This window comes from Rhinatrema bivittatum, chromosome 10 (genome assembly GCF_901001135.1).
Source record: "Rhinatrema bivittatum chromosome 10, aRhiBiv1.1, whole genome shotgun sequence".
NCBI lineage: Eukaryota > Metazoa > Chordata > Amphibia > Gymnophiona > Rhinatrematidae > Rhinatrema > Rhinatrema bivittatum.
The window spans coordinates 117,850,643-117,865,521 of NC_042624.1; the positions used below are offsets into that span (position 1 = coordinate 117,850,643).

The 14,879-nt window shown below is 49.0% G+C and overlaps 1 protein-coding gene across 2 annotated transcripts in view; it reads right to left on the reverse strand.

The window, feature by feature from the left end:
* Nucleotides 1-14,879, reverse strand: part of LOC115099912 (vitamin D3 hydroxylase-associated protein-like) — a 62,277-nt gene that overhangs the window by 5,159 nt on the left and 42,239 nt on the right. For both annotated transcript variants that reach the window (XM_029617905.1, XM_029617906.1), the window contains 4 exons: nucleotides 12,596-12,695; nucleotides 11,512-11,555; nucleotides 5,073-5,112; nucleotides 4,204-4,312 (listed from right to left, as the gene is read on the reverse strand). In XM_029617905.1, coding sequence (XP_029473765.1) covers nucleotides 4,204-4,312; nucleotides 5,073-5,112; nucleotides 11,512-11,555; nucleotides 12,596-12,695 — 293 coding nt within the window. The remainder of the gene's footprint in view (nucleotides 1-4,203; nucleotides 4,313-5,072; nucleotides 5,113-11,511; nucleotides 11,556-12,595; nucleotides 12,696-14,879) is intronic.

Genomic DNA, 14,879 nt, shown 5'->3' on the forward strand with positions numbered 1-14,879 from the left:
AGGGTGGGGTGCAGCATGCCATAAGATAATTGCCAAATGTTGCACAGGGGGCCATGGCAGAATACTCCGCCGAATATTACAGCAAGGTTCCACTCTCCCTGGCATTAAATAAGGACGGCCACGCCCGAGCCTATCCAGGCAGATCACAGTGTGCTCGGTGTAATTTCGATTCCGGACAGCATGGCGCACTGCGTGCCACTTCCTGAATGAGTGTAAGTACCCTAGCTGCCTCTCCTGGATTGGATGGACTGAGTGAACACTCCATGCCACTTCCTGAGTGGGTGTAAGTACCCTAGCTGCCTCTCCTGGATTGGGTGGTCTGGGGGAACACTCCATGCCACTTCCCGAGTGGGTGTAAGTACCCTAGCTGCCTCTCCTGGATTGGGTGGTCTGGGGGAACACTCCATGCCACTTCCCGAGTGGGTGTAAGTACCCTAGCTGCCTCTCCTGGATTGGATGGACTGAATGAACACTCCATGCCACTTCCCGAGTGGGTGTAAGTATCCTAGCTGCCTCTCCTGGATTGGGTGGTCTGGGGGAACACTCCATGCCACTTCCCGAGTGGGTGTAAGTACCCTAGCTGCCTCTCCTGGATTGGGTGGACTGAGTGAACACTCCATGCCACTTCCTGAGTGGGTGTAAGTTCCCTAGCTGCCTCTCCTGGATTGGGTGGACTGAGTGAACACTCCATGCCACTTCCTGAATGAGTGTAAGTTCCCTAGCTGCCTCTCCTGGATTGGGTGGTCTGGGGGAACACTCCATGCCACTTCCCGAGTGGGTGTAAGTATCCTAGCTGCCTCTCCTGGATTGGGTGGTCTGGGGGAACACTCCATGCCACTTCCCGAGTGGGTGCCATCCTCTACAAGTGCTCCCAATCTCAGTTCTGGGTCGAGCAGTTTAAACTGCATGGCTTCTCCCTGACTGGGTGGCAGGCTGCATGGGTTATGTCTTCTAGTCTCTCCTGACCAGGCAGGGAATAATATAATCAAAGCTATTTCAATGCCAAGTACACATAATGAGGCCAATAATCAAAGGCTTTTGTGCAGATAAACACATTTACCCACGTAAAAGGAGAAATTACTACTTACTTGATAATTTCCTTTCCTCTAAGAGGAAGCCAGGCCAATCCAAACCAATGGGTTATGCATTCCTGCCAGCAGATGGAGACAGAGTAAAAACTGACTCACTTCCGTCACTGACATACAGTCCTGCCCCAAAATCAGCCTGCCAGTAGTCTCTGGAAAAAGCCAAACTATGGACAAACTGATTATACTTGAGCATGACTATTAACATTCAACCACTCATGCTTCCAACTAATTGGAAACACTGAGCTTAGTTAAAAGAATTAACATTTACTAACCGTAGGGGCTGATTATGGCGCTTACCAGTCCAGCAAACCAAGTTACAGAATATCATTCTTCATCGTCCAACCTAAGGGACAAACTAAAAGCAAGTAGGCAGCCCAGGGCGGGTTGTGGATTGGCCTGCCTTCCTTAGAGGAAAGTAAAATTATCAGGTAAGTAGCAATTTCTCCTTCTCCTGCACTCAGGCAGGCCAACCCACACCAGCTGGGTGTACCAAAGTTACTCCTGAAAAGGGCGGGAGGCTGCCTGCGGTCCCATCAACACCGCATGTGCGAAGGCCGCATCCTCCTGGGCCTGCACGTTCGAGCGATAATGCTTGGAGAAAGTGTGTTAGGAGGACCACGTCACTGCTCGTCAAATCTCGACTGGAGACAACAACCGAAGCTCTGCCCACGACACCGCTTGCGCCCTCCTAGTGCAATGCGCCTGACCCGTCTGGGTAACGTGACATCGGTATGCACGGAGGGGGCTGTGATGACGTCTTTTACCCGGTGGGCAATAGTCACCCGTGTCGCCAGTTCACCCCGATTACCTCCACAATGAAGCACACACAGACGATCAGACTTCCTGAAAGATTTAGTAACCTTCAGATGCCGCCTGTCATCCAAGGCATGCAACAGACAATAATCCCGCTCATCTCTAGCCCTGCCCGGCGTGGGCAGGGAAACAATCTGATTCAAATGGAACTCCAAAACCACTTTTGGTAAAAAGGAGGTATAATCCTAAGCTGTACCGCCCCCCGGAGTCATTCACAGAAACTGCTCACGGCAAGAAAGAGCTTGCAGCTCGGAGACCCGTCGTGCTGAACAAATTGCTACCAGAAAAACTGTTTTCAAGTTGAGCAGCCATAAAGAAAGACCACGCAGTGGCTGAAAAGTGGAACCTGCCAAAAAACTAAAGAGTAGAGTAAGGTACCAAAGAGATACCATTAGCTGTAACAGAGGACACAGGTGCTTAACTCCCTTCAAAAACCTGGACACATCTGGATGGGAAGACAATGCTCCCCCATTGACTCGCCATCCCCTATAACAAGCGAGAGCTGCTACCTGCACCAATCCTCTAAGAAAGCCTTCCTGAAAAATTCCAGTATCTGAGGAATTTCGATAGGATGGGAACCTGTTCAAAAAAGTACTGAAACGTGGCTTTTTGAACAGGCATTCGGAACAGTTGCTAACCAGTGATTATTCTTTGAATTATGTTATGTTCTTGTTTCTTAATTATTGCCTTATGTGTTATGATTTGCTTTTTATTTTTATGTTTCTGATCAGTAATTAATTTTATTATTAATCAATAGGTAATTATATTGTTTCTTATCATTGAGTTATTCGTTTATATTTTTATTGATTGTTTTAATTTATTAGTAGAATAAGAGTATTTTATATTTTTATGATTGTAATTTTTTTTTTTTTTTTTACAAAGAAACTGTAAACCGGTGTGAAGGTCAACATCAAACATCGGTATATAAACCTTGATAAATAAACCTCCTTTCTTCTTTCCTTTGTTTATTACAAGCAATCCCCACAAGGGAGATGCATGTCCACCATCTGCTGGAGACGGAGAATACTGGCGGGCTGATATGGGGATAGGGCTATATGTCCATGAAGTCAGTCAGTTTTGCTCCGTCTTCATCTGCTTGTAAAGGTGCATAACACACTGGTGTAGACTGCTCTGCCTGAGTGCAGAGGAAAAGAAACTGGAGAAAATTATTTTTCACTGAATGCACAATTATGTTCTGGAATTCGTTGCCGGAGGACGTGGTTAACGCAGTTAGTGCAGTGGGTTTAAAAAAAAGTTTGGGCATGTCAGGGCCTGGCCAAAAAAGTGCTCATAAATAATTACGCCGCGTAAATTTAGTTCTGCTATGGAGGACATATAAGTAGTAAAATAAAAAAATTTAGAACAGACAGTGGGGTTTTAAGGGTCAGGGCTAACAGGGGGGGAGGGTGGCTATAAAATTAAGGGGGGGGGGTCTGCAAGTCCTATCCCTAAACTGGGAACGAACTGGGAAAACTACCTATGGAGTCGGCATGAGTCTCTTGCAAAATTTCCCCAATTTACGCGGTAGATGCGGGATTTGCACTCACGTGCGCGTCCATTGTAAAATTGTGCGCACATGTACGTGGAGCCTATTTTATAACATGCGCGCATATACGAACGTATGTTATAAAATGGCCGCGTCCGTTGGTGCGAGCCGGCATTCGCGCTTACGTATAAGGCCGCGCGGCTGTTTAAAAGTTACCGCCTTAGGGAACAGCCATGGCTTTAGTAGCATGGGACTTATTTACTGTTTGGGTATATGCAGGGCTTGATGGACCCGTGGCCTGACCCAGTATGGCCACGGCTTATCTTCTTAGGTATTAATGCTACCCACTAATATGTGCACACGGGGTTTTTGGGGGGGGAAATTTCTGTGCATGCTTTCGAAAATGCGAAAGTATCTGTGTAAGTTCAAAGCTCTCCACAGCTCTCCATTGCTGCACAATGTAAATATTTTACTTCTGTATAAATTCTTTAATTATTGTTTCTTTCCTCCACCAGTTCCAGCAACCCTGTTATATTGTAACTTCTTGTTTCTTATGCACTTGTTAAATGTACAAAGTTACTGCACCCCCCCCATGATATGATTGTTTCATGAATGCCGGTATAGAAAAGCTCTAAATAAAATAAATAAATATAACTCTCCGGGAACGCCTCCGCTCACTCAGGGTAAACGTAGGCGCCTACAGGCTGTTTTGTGTTTAAGTAACCACACATCAGGCAGGCAATTTTGTAACAAGCTATTGCTCTGGGTAGATACCCCACCGACACCCCAGGTAGACAATAACGCCACGGGCAATACCAAACAGTTTTCCAGGGTATCCGATGGTAAGGGCAGGGCTCAGGGCAGGGCACAACACCACATCCAGCTCCATTTTTTTCCAGGCAGCCAGGAACTCCTGGCAGTATTCCTGAAACACAGAGAGGCAGATTTTATAAATTTGCGCAAGCGCGAACAAAAGTACGCTGGATTTTATAAGATACGCGCGTAGCCGCGCGTATCTTATAAAATCCGGGGTCGGCGCGCGCAAGGGGGTGCACATTTGTGCAACCTGCGTGCGGCGAGCTCGGCGCGCGCTGCCTGTTCCCTCCGAGGCCGCTCCAAAATCGGAGCGGCCTCGGAGGGAACTTTCTTTCCACCCCCCCGCACCTTCCCCTCCCTTCCCCTACCTAACCCACCCCCCCGGCCCTATCTAAACCCCCCCTACCTTTTGTTGGCAGATTTACACCTGCTGAAAGCAGACGTAAATCGCACGCCATCACCCGACCCGGGGGCTGGTCTGGAGGCCTCGACCACGCCCCCGGGCCGGCGCCACGCTCCCGGTCCCGCCCCTGACATGCCCCTGCCCCGCCCCTTTTACGAAGCCCCGGGACTTACGCGCGTCCCGGGGCTGTGCGCTCGCCGGCGGCCTATGCAAAATAGGCACGCCAGCGTGCAGGGCATTTAAAATCCGGCCCAGAATGCGGAAAAGTCAATTTTCTTTCACCCAGAATTCTCAGCCAGAAAACGTTTGCTGCTAAACATTTACACGAAATATCAAAACTTTGCAATTCCCTCCCTGCCCCCTCTCCCAAACGTAAAGACAAGCTTGGCCAGTTCTTGAGAAATGAACAGACTTTGACACTCCCCCAAAGTGTTCTGCCTCTCCCTGCAGGAAGGATGTCCCTTACCGCGGCTGCTGTGTGGTGCTGCCAGAGATCCTGCACCGAGCTGAAATTTCATAGAAAAAAAAACAACAACCCAAACCAAAACCAGTTACTGCAGAAATCACATTTCCAGACATTTAAATAGAAAACAAAAGAATATTTCACTTGGCCAATTTCTTTCAAATTTCTGTACTGTGCTGTACTTTTCGGTACTTTATTTCCAACTATGGCGCGCATGCTGAATTAATCCACAGATGCTAGGGTTCCTCCCTTACGAGCAAGCTGCACTTTTCTGTCACACCCCCTGAAGTCTAAGAATGTTTAGTTAGTGCCCTTTCAATCAAAGAAACATCACTGAACTGCTAACACTCAAAGCAATGGCTTTTTCACACTCACCTCAGCAAACACAAGGAGAAATTACTACTTTCATGATAATGTTCTTCCCTCTAATAAGGGCAAATCAATCCCAATGAGTGGGTTATGCACCTCTGCCAGCAGATGGAGTCGGAGCAAAATCTGACGTCATGGCTATATAGTCCCACCCCGACATCAGCCCGACAGTATTCTCTGGAAAAGTCAAACTGTGAACAAAATTGATTATACTTGAACATTATCATCAACAGCCAACCATTCATGTTTCGAAACCAACATGAAGGAACATATCAAGTAAACTAAGGGCTAGAGAAGCCACTTACCAGTTTTCAACAAAGAGCAGGAATCATACTCTGCATAGCTCGCCCAAAGAAAGGCTAACCACAAATTTAACATTGGCAGCAGAGGAAAGGAAATTATCAGAAATGTATCCTTCCTCAGTGTTTGGGCAGGTCAATCCCAATGAGTGGGATGTACCAAAGCTAAACTCGAAAAGGGAGGTAGGCTGCCAGTGGTCCAGTCAATACCACCCATGCAAATGCGGCGTCCTCCTTAACCCTAACATCCAAACGGTAATGCTTGGAAAAGGTGCGCAAAGATAACTATGTTGTCACTCGGCAAATTTCAGCAGGCAACAACAAATGAGGTTCCGCCCACGATACCGCCTGAGCTCTCATGGAATGCGGTCTAATCTGTTTCAGTAAAGCAACCCCAGCAGCCACACAGACTGCCGTAATGAATTCCTTAACCCTGTGGGCAATCGTTGCCCGCATCGCCGGTGCTCCCAGCTTACCTCCACCATGGAGCACAAACAGGCACTCAGATTTCCGAACAGCCTTAGTCATCTCCAAGTACCACAGAAAATGAAGTTTGACGTCCAAAGAACATAAAAGGCGGTACTCAGTTTCATCTCTATCCCTGCCCAAGGCAGGCAGAGAAATGAACTGATTCAAATGAAAACTCTGCAACCACTTTGGGCAAAAAAAGAGGGCACAGTCCGAAGTTGAACTGCACCTGGAGTCATTCAGAGAAAAGGCTCATGGCAGGAAAGAGCTTGCAGCTCAGAGATCCAACGTGCCAAACAGATTGCTACCAGAAAAACTGTCTTCAAGGTAAGCAGCCACAAGGAAAGAGTATGCAGCAGTCGAAAAGTCGTATCTGCCAAAAACTTGAGGACTAGGTTAAGGTCCCAGAGATGCACCGGAAGCTGCAACAAGGGGCAAAGATGCTTAACTTCCTGCAAGAAACAGGACATGTCTGGATGGGAAGACAAAGGCCCTCCATTGACTCTCTCCATAACAAGCCAGGGTTGCAACTTGAACCTTCAAAGTGTTAAGGGTCAAACCCTTAAGCAAGCCGTCTTGTAAAAATTCCAAAATCAAAGGAATATCTTCCTTAAGCGGTTGAGTACCTCGCTTAGAACACCATGACTCAAAGACCTCCAAATCTAACATCGGCTAGAGAAGTAGAAAATTGCCGAGCCCAAAGAAGAGTAGAAATTACTGCAGGTGAAAAACCCCGCTTCAACAACTGAGCCCTTTCAATGGCCAAACCATAATACAGAATCGACCCGGATCTTCGTGCAGAATGGACCCCTGATGTAACAGATCAGTCCGATATGGTAGCCTGAGGAAACTGCCCACCAAAAGTCTCTAGAGATCGGCATACCACGGCCTTTGAGCCCAATCCGGAGTCACTAAAAGGATGGTGTTGGTTTGATTTGCAATCTTCTGGACTAGCCTGCCTATCTAAGGCCAGGGTGGAAACACATACAAAAGGGCGCCGTGTGGCCACTCCTGAACAAGAGTGTCAATGCCCATCACTTTTGGGTCCCACCTGTGACTGAAGAAGCATGGAACCTTTGCGTTGCTGAAGGTTGCCAAAATGTCTAGATCTGGTAGGCCCCAGTGGTTCACCAGGAGCTGAAAGGCCTCATTCGCCAGCTCCCATTCTCCTGGGTCCAAGTTTCTCCTGCTGAGGAAAATGGCTCTGATATTGTCCTTTCCAGCAATGTGAGAGGCGGTTATGCTTAGAAGATGCTGCTCTGCCCACACCATGAGCGCATCTATCTCCTCTGACATCTGTTGACTCTTGGTTCCACCCTGATGATTGATGTAAGCCACCGTCATCGCACTGTCAGACATTATCTGGACAGCCCAAACCTCTAGCTGCTTGGCAAACTGCAAGCACGCCAACCGAACTACTGGCACCTCCAGTCTATTGATGTTCCACTGCCACTCTACTGCATTCCAGTTCCCTTGCACCACCAAGTCCTGACAGTGAGCCCCCCCCCAGCCCCGGAGGCTCACATCTGTCGTGAGTACCAACCAATCCGGTATTGTCAAGGAAATTCCCTTCCCAAAGTGATCCATGTATAACCACCAATCCAACTGGGATCTCACCTCTAATGGAAGGAGCAGCCTCACTGCATAATTCTGTGACTGCAGACTCCATCAGGAGAGCAACATGCACTGAAGAGGGCGCATATGTGCCCTCACCCAAGGAACCACTTCTAAAGCAGCAGCCTTCAACCCCAGGATCTGTAGATAAGACCACATGATTGGATGAACAGAGTTCTTCAGGGATCGAACTCACAGCATCTACGTGTGGATCCAAGACTTGGGCAGAAATACTCTGCCCTGCCTTTTATTGAATCGAACCCCGAGATACTCCAGGGTCTGAGATGGCTGCAAATTGCTCTTGGCCAGATTCACCACCCAGCCTAATTTCTGTAGCAAGGAAACCATCCTGCGGGAAGTGCAAAGACTCTCTTTCACTGTCTTGGCTTGAATCAACCAGTCGTCCAGATAGGGGTGAACTAGAATGCCCTCCTTGCGAAGGGCCGACGCTACCACCACCATGACCTTGGAAAAGGTCCTGGGTGCCAACACCAGTCCGAAAGGCAAGGCCTGAAATTGGTAATGATGATCCAGAATAGCAAATTGGAGGAACTGCTGGATGGGAATACGCAGATACGCCTCCATCAGATGCAGAGACATCAGGCACTCCCCTACTTGAACATCCATTATGACAGAGTGCACCATTTCCATCCTGAAATGCGTGACTCATCATGTCATTGACTCCCTTGAGATCCAGTATGGGCAAAAATGACCCTTCCTTTTTGGGCACGACAAAATTAATGGAATAATGGAGTGTATTTCGCTGCGATTTGGGAACGGGAATCACCGCTTTCAGATTCAACAGCCATTGTAATGTTGCTTCCACGTCTACCCTCTTCTGAGAGGAACTGCACGGCAAGACCATGAAGGCATCCGGAGGAATGCAAAGAAATTCTAGAGCATACCCATCCCGAATCACTTCGAGAACCCATTAATCTGAAGAAATCTGGACTCACCTGTGATAAAAATGAGATAGGCAACCATCTATCTCTTGCACCACCAAGTGAGCCCGCAAACCTTCATTGGGAAGACTGAAGGGCTCCACTTCTAGAACTTGCATCCTTTTGAGATCCTCGGGGGTGAAAAAACTGAAACCTGTGAAAGGGATGGGATCTCTGGGAAGAACTTCCCCTATAACCAAAAACGCCGGTAATCTCAAGAGCAGCCAGTTGCCCGAAAAGACCGGGCAATGGGTTTCTTGATCTCTGGCAATCGAGGGACCTGGGTCTCTCTCCATTCACTTGCCATTTTTTCCAATTCACTGCCAAACAAAAGTGAGCCTTTGAAGGGCAGCTAGGTAAGATTGGACTTTGAAACAGTATTTGCAACCAGTTGCAGCCTCAGCTGCTGCCTGGCCACAATAACTGAAGCAGCTCCTCTGGCGGCTGTGGTTCTAAGTCACAGCCCTCATCAGCCAAGAAGGTGGCCCCTGGTTCTATAATAGGTCCAAAATTGGACCGAGCGCCACCAGATTATTGACAAAGACATAAGATAGACCAAACTACCAAGGTGCAACAAGAAGAAATTTGCAAATTCATTGTCACTGCCTCAAAGACTTGATTCAGGATAGCCTCAATCCTCCTAACCTGAGCATCCTTCGGTGCCGCACCTCCCTCTACCGGGATGGTGGTACATTTTGTGACAGAACACACCAAGGCATCCACCCTAGGGAAATGCAACTGCTCTCTGCCCTGCAGATCCAAGGAGTATAAACCCACCAAGATGTGTTCCCTTTGAAAGACACCTCTGGCGCACTCCATTCTAGATCAATCAACTCCTGGATTGCATCCAGGAGGGGAAAGAAATAAGAAGCCTTGTGCAGAGTGACCAAAACAGGATCCTTTTTCTGCATCCTCAAGGAGTTAGGCTCAGCCACTCTGAGGGTCTTCAAGGTCTGAGAGATCGAACCTGGCAACTCATCTCTCTGAAAGAAATGGAGAACAGTTCTATTGGCTTCAAATCTGGGGGAATGTCCCCTTCCTCACCTGGAAAGCCACCCCCATCATCATTGGTATTATCAAGATCCACCTGCATTCAAGCTCTGTCAGACCACAATATGCCACGGTGCTTGATCGTGGAAACAAGCGGAGGAGCATTCGGAGCACACACCTTAGTAGGTACTGCCGATTCAGAAGACCAACCCTGTACGAATGTCTGCAATCCCTGGAAGAATTCTACCCAGGAAAGGGAGGCGGGCCCATTCCAGCCCCCATAGGCCTGAACCTGACATCCTGAAAGCTAGTGTTCCCTGAGGACTCGACCCATGGATAAATCAAGGGAGGGGACACCCCTGCTGTGTCTCCCTCGGTCCCACTCCTTCAGACCGAGGAGATGGCCCATCTCCGGCAAAATCTTAAGGAGGTACATCTCCTCGAGCAGCCAGGCAGCGCTGACACAGGCTTGAAGAAAGCTATGGCTGAATGGACCTGATGTGGCATGCAGCATAAATAGATAGGCTTCTTCGCTGCGGGCACCATGCTGTAAGTGTGCAGACTGATAAAAGCTTGCGCCTAGATTATCCGTGTGTATAAGCTGCGCCCAAAATGGACACATAAGTGCCTAGGCTGCTGATCCAACTGGACGTCCAAACTGGACACCCATTACCAACGTCTAAGCTGAACGCACAAAATGTGCATCCAGAAAGGACAATGCTCAAACTGGACGAAAAGACGAGAACGGATGCACATACGGACATGCAGACGCACTCCGATGGCCTGCAGCAAAAAACGTGTGAAACCACTCTGTGGGCTGCCACGCGCCAAAATGGGAGAAGCCTAGAAATGGGGCCTAGGCTGCTCAACCCACCGTGCCTGGACTACCTCCTCACCTCACAGATCTCCCGAGACATGAGCGGGGCAGCCGAACGCCGAGGAAACAGACCCTTTTCTCCTGCTTTCTTCCTCCTTTTTGCCATTTTTTTTTTTTTTAAGTAAAAAACGTTTACCTGCGCTCAGCCCTCCCTGGCTGAAAGCAGGAACGGGTCCCGGCTATGGGGGGAGAGGGCTAAAGCCTTCGCCACCAAGCCTCTCTCGGCCTGCAACTGCTAATTCGAATTTAGGTCCACACCAATCAAGGCTACCGGACTGAAAGCTCTCTGCATAGACATCTCTTCTATCCGATATCTCCTTTCCCACTTCTTTCTCCTTTTTTTTAATTTAACTGGCAATCCCCTGAAGGAAAATGGACGTCCACCATCTGCTGGAGACGGAGAATACTGGCAGGCTGATCTCTGGGTGGGACTATATTGCCATGATGTCAGCTTTTGCTCCGTCTCCATCTGCTGGCAGAGGTGCATAAACCACTCTTTGGGATTCACCTGCCCGAACGCTGAGGAAATATAATTTTTGCAAGTTAGACAAACTCCAGCTTTCACCTAGTGCAAAGTCCTGCTGCAACTATTGTCAGAGGGTGAAGGAGCGGTGGTCTTATTAACAATACAAAGAATTATAGCTAAGCAATAGGAAAATAAGAGTCATCCAGTCAGGGGTAGCGTTGAGAATACAGAATAAGGACTCCCTGCCCCCAGCTTTCCATAATAGATCACAAATATTCATCATTTTACCTAACAGGAAGGAATCTGGCCCCTCCATTCCAGAACAGCCAGTTAATCCCCATTACTGTAACCCACTGGAGGCCTTCCCTGCTCTATCATCCCACAGTCGACCCCCTGGGTACAGGATACAGCATCTTACCTCACTCCTCTTAGTTTCTGTAATCCTTTTGCCATTCTAGGATACTAAAGGAGAATAGGATACAGTTATGCACCTTATTTGTTTGATAAATGCGTATTCCAGAACCAGGGCCAGTTAGCGGATTCTAAAGCACAAGCAGATCAATAATCAATTCCTGTGCATGAATCGCAGAAACCTACGGAGAGCTTGGCATCAGTTAAAGCCCTCAGGACCCAGGGCCTGCAGACCCTGCTTCCTCTCCCGCGTTACGGACGAAGGAGATCCTGTGTGCCCGTCTCAGGCTTCCTTCATTCATCACACTGCTTCTGCCCCCAGCAATGAATACACTTTCATAGCCCTGCTGTCTGGGGTGGGTGGAGGAACATGATGTGCATGAAATAAAAACCCACCTCACTCTATTTGTACCAAAGAAAGGAGCCCGGGCACCTCTTTCAACATGAAACAGGAAAACTGGATAATTAAAAGAGGATACTGCGGACAGCTGCCCCATATTTCACTTCTCTCCCCCGGTGATTTGTTGGGTCCCTTGGTGTCCCATGCTTGAGTTCTGGCATTGCCACCTCCTGAGGGTTAGGGGTTTGGATCAGAATTCAGATCTCCAGGCGTCTGAGCTCCATTTCCCTATGGCCAGGCCCATAAAGGAATAAAACAAGGAGTAGCCGAAAGTCCTTCAGAAATCTTTTGACCCATGCCTTGAGCTGTGCTGTGTGATGGGAGGTTGTGGGAGATGCCGGCCCCCCTAGGCCGCTCTAGCTGAGGTGGATTCTGGCCCAGTGACAGAAATGATCATTTCCTTACTGCTCAATCACTGTATGTACCCAGATCAGTCCAGGCTCCTGGGTTTTGCCTCCCCACCAGCAGATGGAGACAGAGAGGTCAGAGAAGTTTTGACGGACTCTGCCCTATACCCTAAGGTGCCACCCATAGTCTGTCAGTATTTCTCTGTCTCCATCTGCTGGTGGGGAGGCAAAGCCCCGGAGTCTGGACTGATCCTGGTACGTACAGTGAAACACCAATTCCACCCTCCCACCTCAAACAACCAAAAAAAATCTAAAAGTAAACGTAAGCAGGAAGGGAACCTCACCAGTGGCCAGAGAACAATAGACAGGAAGCCTTTCACCCAGCGCGGCAAACCGAACATCGAGACCTGGGCTTGTAAATTGGGGTCCACCAAGTCCCCTTTGCTGAAAGAGAAAAGAGTTTGGGGCAATAAGAAGCATCAGAGGTGGAAGGCCCTCAGGATCCCCTCCTTCTCCGGTCGTTGGCACTCTTAATGTACTGCGGCTGCTCTCAGAGCCAGTCAGCATACAAAGGGCCCCTTTTCCGTTAGCTGAAATTATTGTAAGCTCCTGGGTTAGATGGTGCATGCGCACATGATCCCCGAGGAGGGACCATTTTAAGACCCCCATGGTGCAGCAGTATTAGCAATTCCGGCTTTCTACTAGAAGCTTAATTTAGCCACATCTGGACAGACGTGGGATACTCAGGCAAGTCTTCTACAGTCCACTCTGCAGGATGCCTCAGTACAGCACCTTCCCGTCCCAACATAGCTCAGGCAACGCAGAACGAACAAGCTCGTTCTAAAATCTTTACAGCCCAACCATTCCAGGACTGTCACGTTACCCGCTTTGGGCCAGTCCCTGGTTTCTGAACATCCATCCCATTTGCCGTCAGCACCACAGTTACGAGAATGCCTCAGGAGGGGGCCGGCCCAGCAGCATCCTTTCGGAGAATGGGTCCACCTCACATGCCCGCTGTGGGCACCATGTGGGACCAAACTGTGGTGCCAGCGATGGCTTCCCCCAGTGACCTCCCCACGTTCGGATCCAAACTCCTCCGTGTGATGTTATCGACGTGCGACCGTTTGCTCTGATGTCAGAGGCCTAAGCTTTGAATGGAGCTGTGTGGCCCTGGCTTAGCTCTGTCCCTACAGACCATGGTTCACGGCTAGGTCACACCGCGGCCTTAAGTCTGAGTGACCAGCTGGCTTTGGTTTAGCGGGACAGGCAGATGCGCTTCTGGTTCGCCCCCTCCCCCATTCCATGCATGGAATCGTGGCTCTCAGTTCCCTGCTCCTACTTATCGGTGGGATCAGTCCATGCAAACCCACCAACTAAGAACTAAGAGTGAGGACCTGCAGGTTCTTTACAGAGAAGGTGTAAGAGAGGTCAGTGTTGTCTGCATTATCCATCTGGCAAGCTTCCCTTCATACTTAAAGCAGGACCAATAGAGGGTTAAGGGAACGTAAAAGAAGGTGTTGTTGAAGGGAAAGGAAAATTGGTTCTCACCTGCTAATTTTCATTCCTGGAATACCACAGATCAGTCCAGACGCATGGGTTTTTCATCCCTACCAGCAGATGGAGACAGAGATGAAAGGCTCTACTGACCCTAGTTTTACTCCCGGTACATCTCTGAAACATAGAAATATAGAAACATAGAAATGACGGCAGAAGAAGACCAAACGGCCCATCCAGTCTGCCCAGCAAGCTACGCACTTTATCCTTTTTTTTTTTCCTTTTTCTCTCTCCCACCTGTTACTATTGGCTTCCAGTACCCTCCAGCCCTAATTCCCCTCCACCCCACCACCAATTTAGAGAGCAGCTCCGTATCTGCATCCAAGTGAACATCCAGCTCAATTAGGGGTAGCAACCGCTGCAACAAGCAGGTCACACCCCTGCCCCATACTCTTACCCACCCCTGCTTTGTTTTTTTTTGTTTGTTTTTTTATTTTTTTTGGGAGATAGCAGCCCTCCATCCTTCCGCTCTGTGAAGGTGGAACACCAACCACTGGCCACTGGCATCCCGCTCCGTGAATGCCTCTGTGGCTACTGCCGCTCCGTGCAGTGTTTTGCTGCCTCCACTTTATTCACGCCCTCTAGACTTGATGGATCCACAGTGTTTATCCCACGCCGCTTTGAAGTCGTTCACAGTTTTAGACTTCTGGACTTGCAGTGCTGATGTTCTCAGAGGAACCGAACCTTACAAGTCCAGGGAAGCACTGGGGTAAAACCAGGACCAGATAAGCATGTCCCACCGGACACGGAGCTGCCCGCTCGCCTTCTCTGTAGACTGCAGTGGAGATTTCAGTGCCTGCTCACGGGAGTAATGCAGCCGGGGCTGGACGCTTCTAAGGCCATACCCTGTGCTCCCCCGGAAGCTCTGGACATCGGTACGAGCTGCCAGCTCTCTCGGCAGTGTAACTTGTGCCTGCGTCTGGTCAGGCCTGATAAAGTAAAAGCAGAGCACACCTCTCCTGGCAGTCACCTCATAGCCAGGGAGCTACACCAGAGGCAAGCCTTAGGGGACACTGGAGATTTTATTTTGTGAGCCCAGTGAGCAGATCAGACTTTCTCTATGTAAAAGTAATC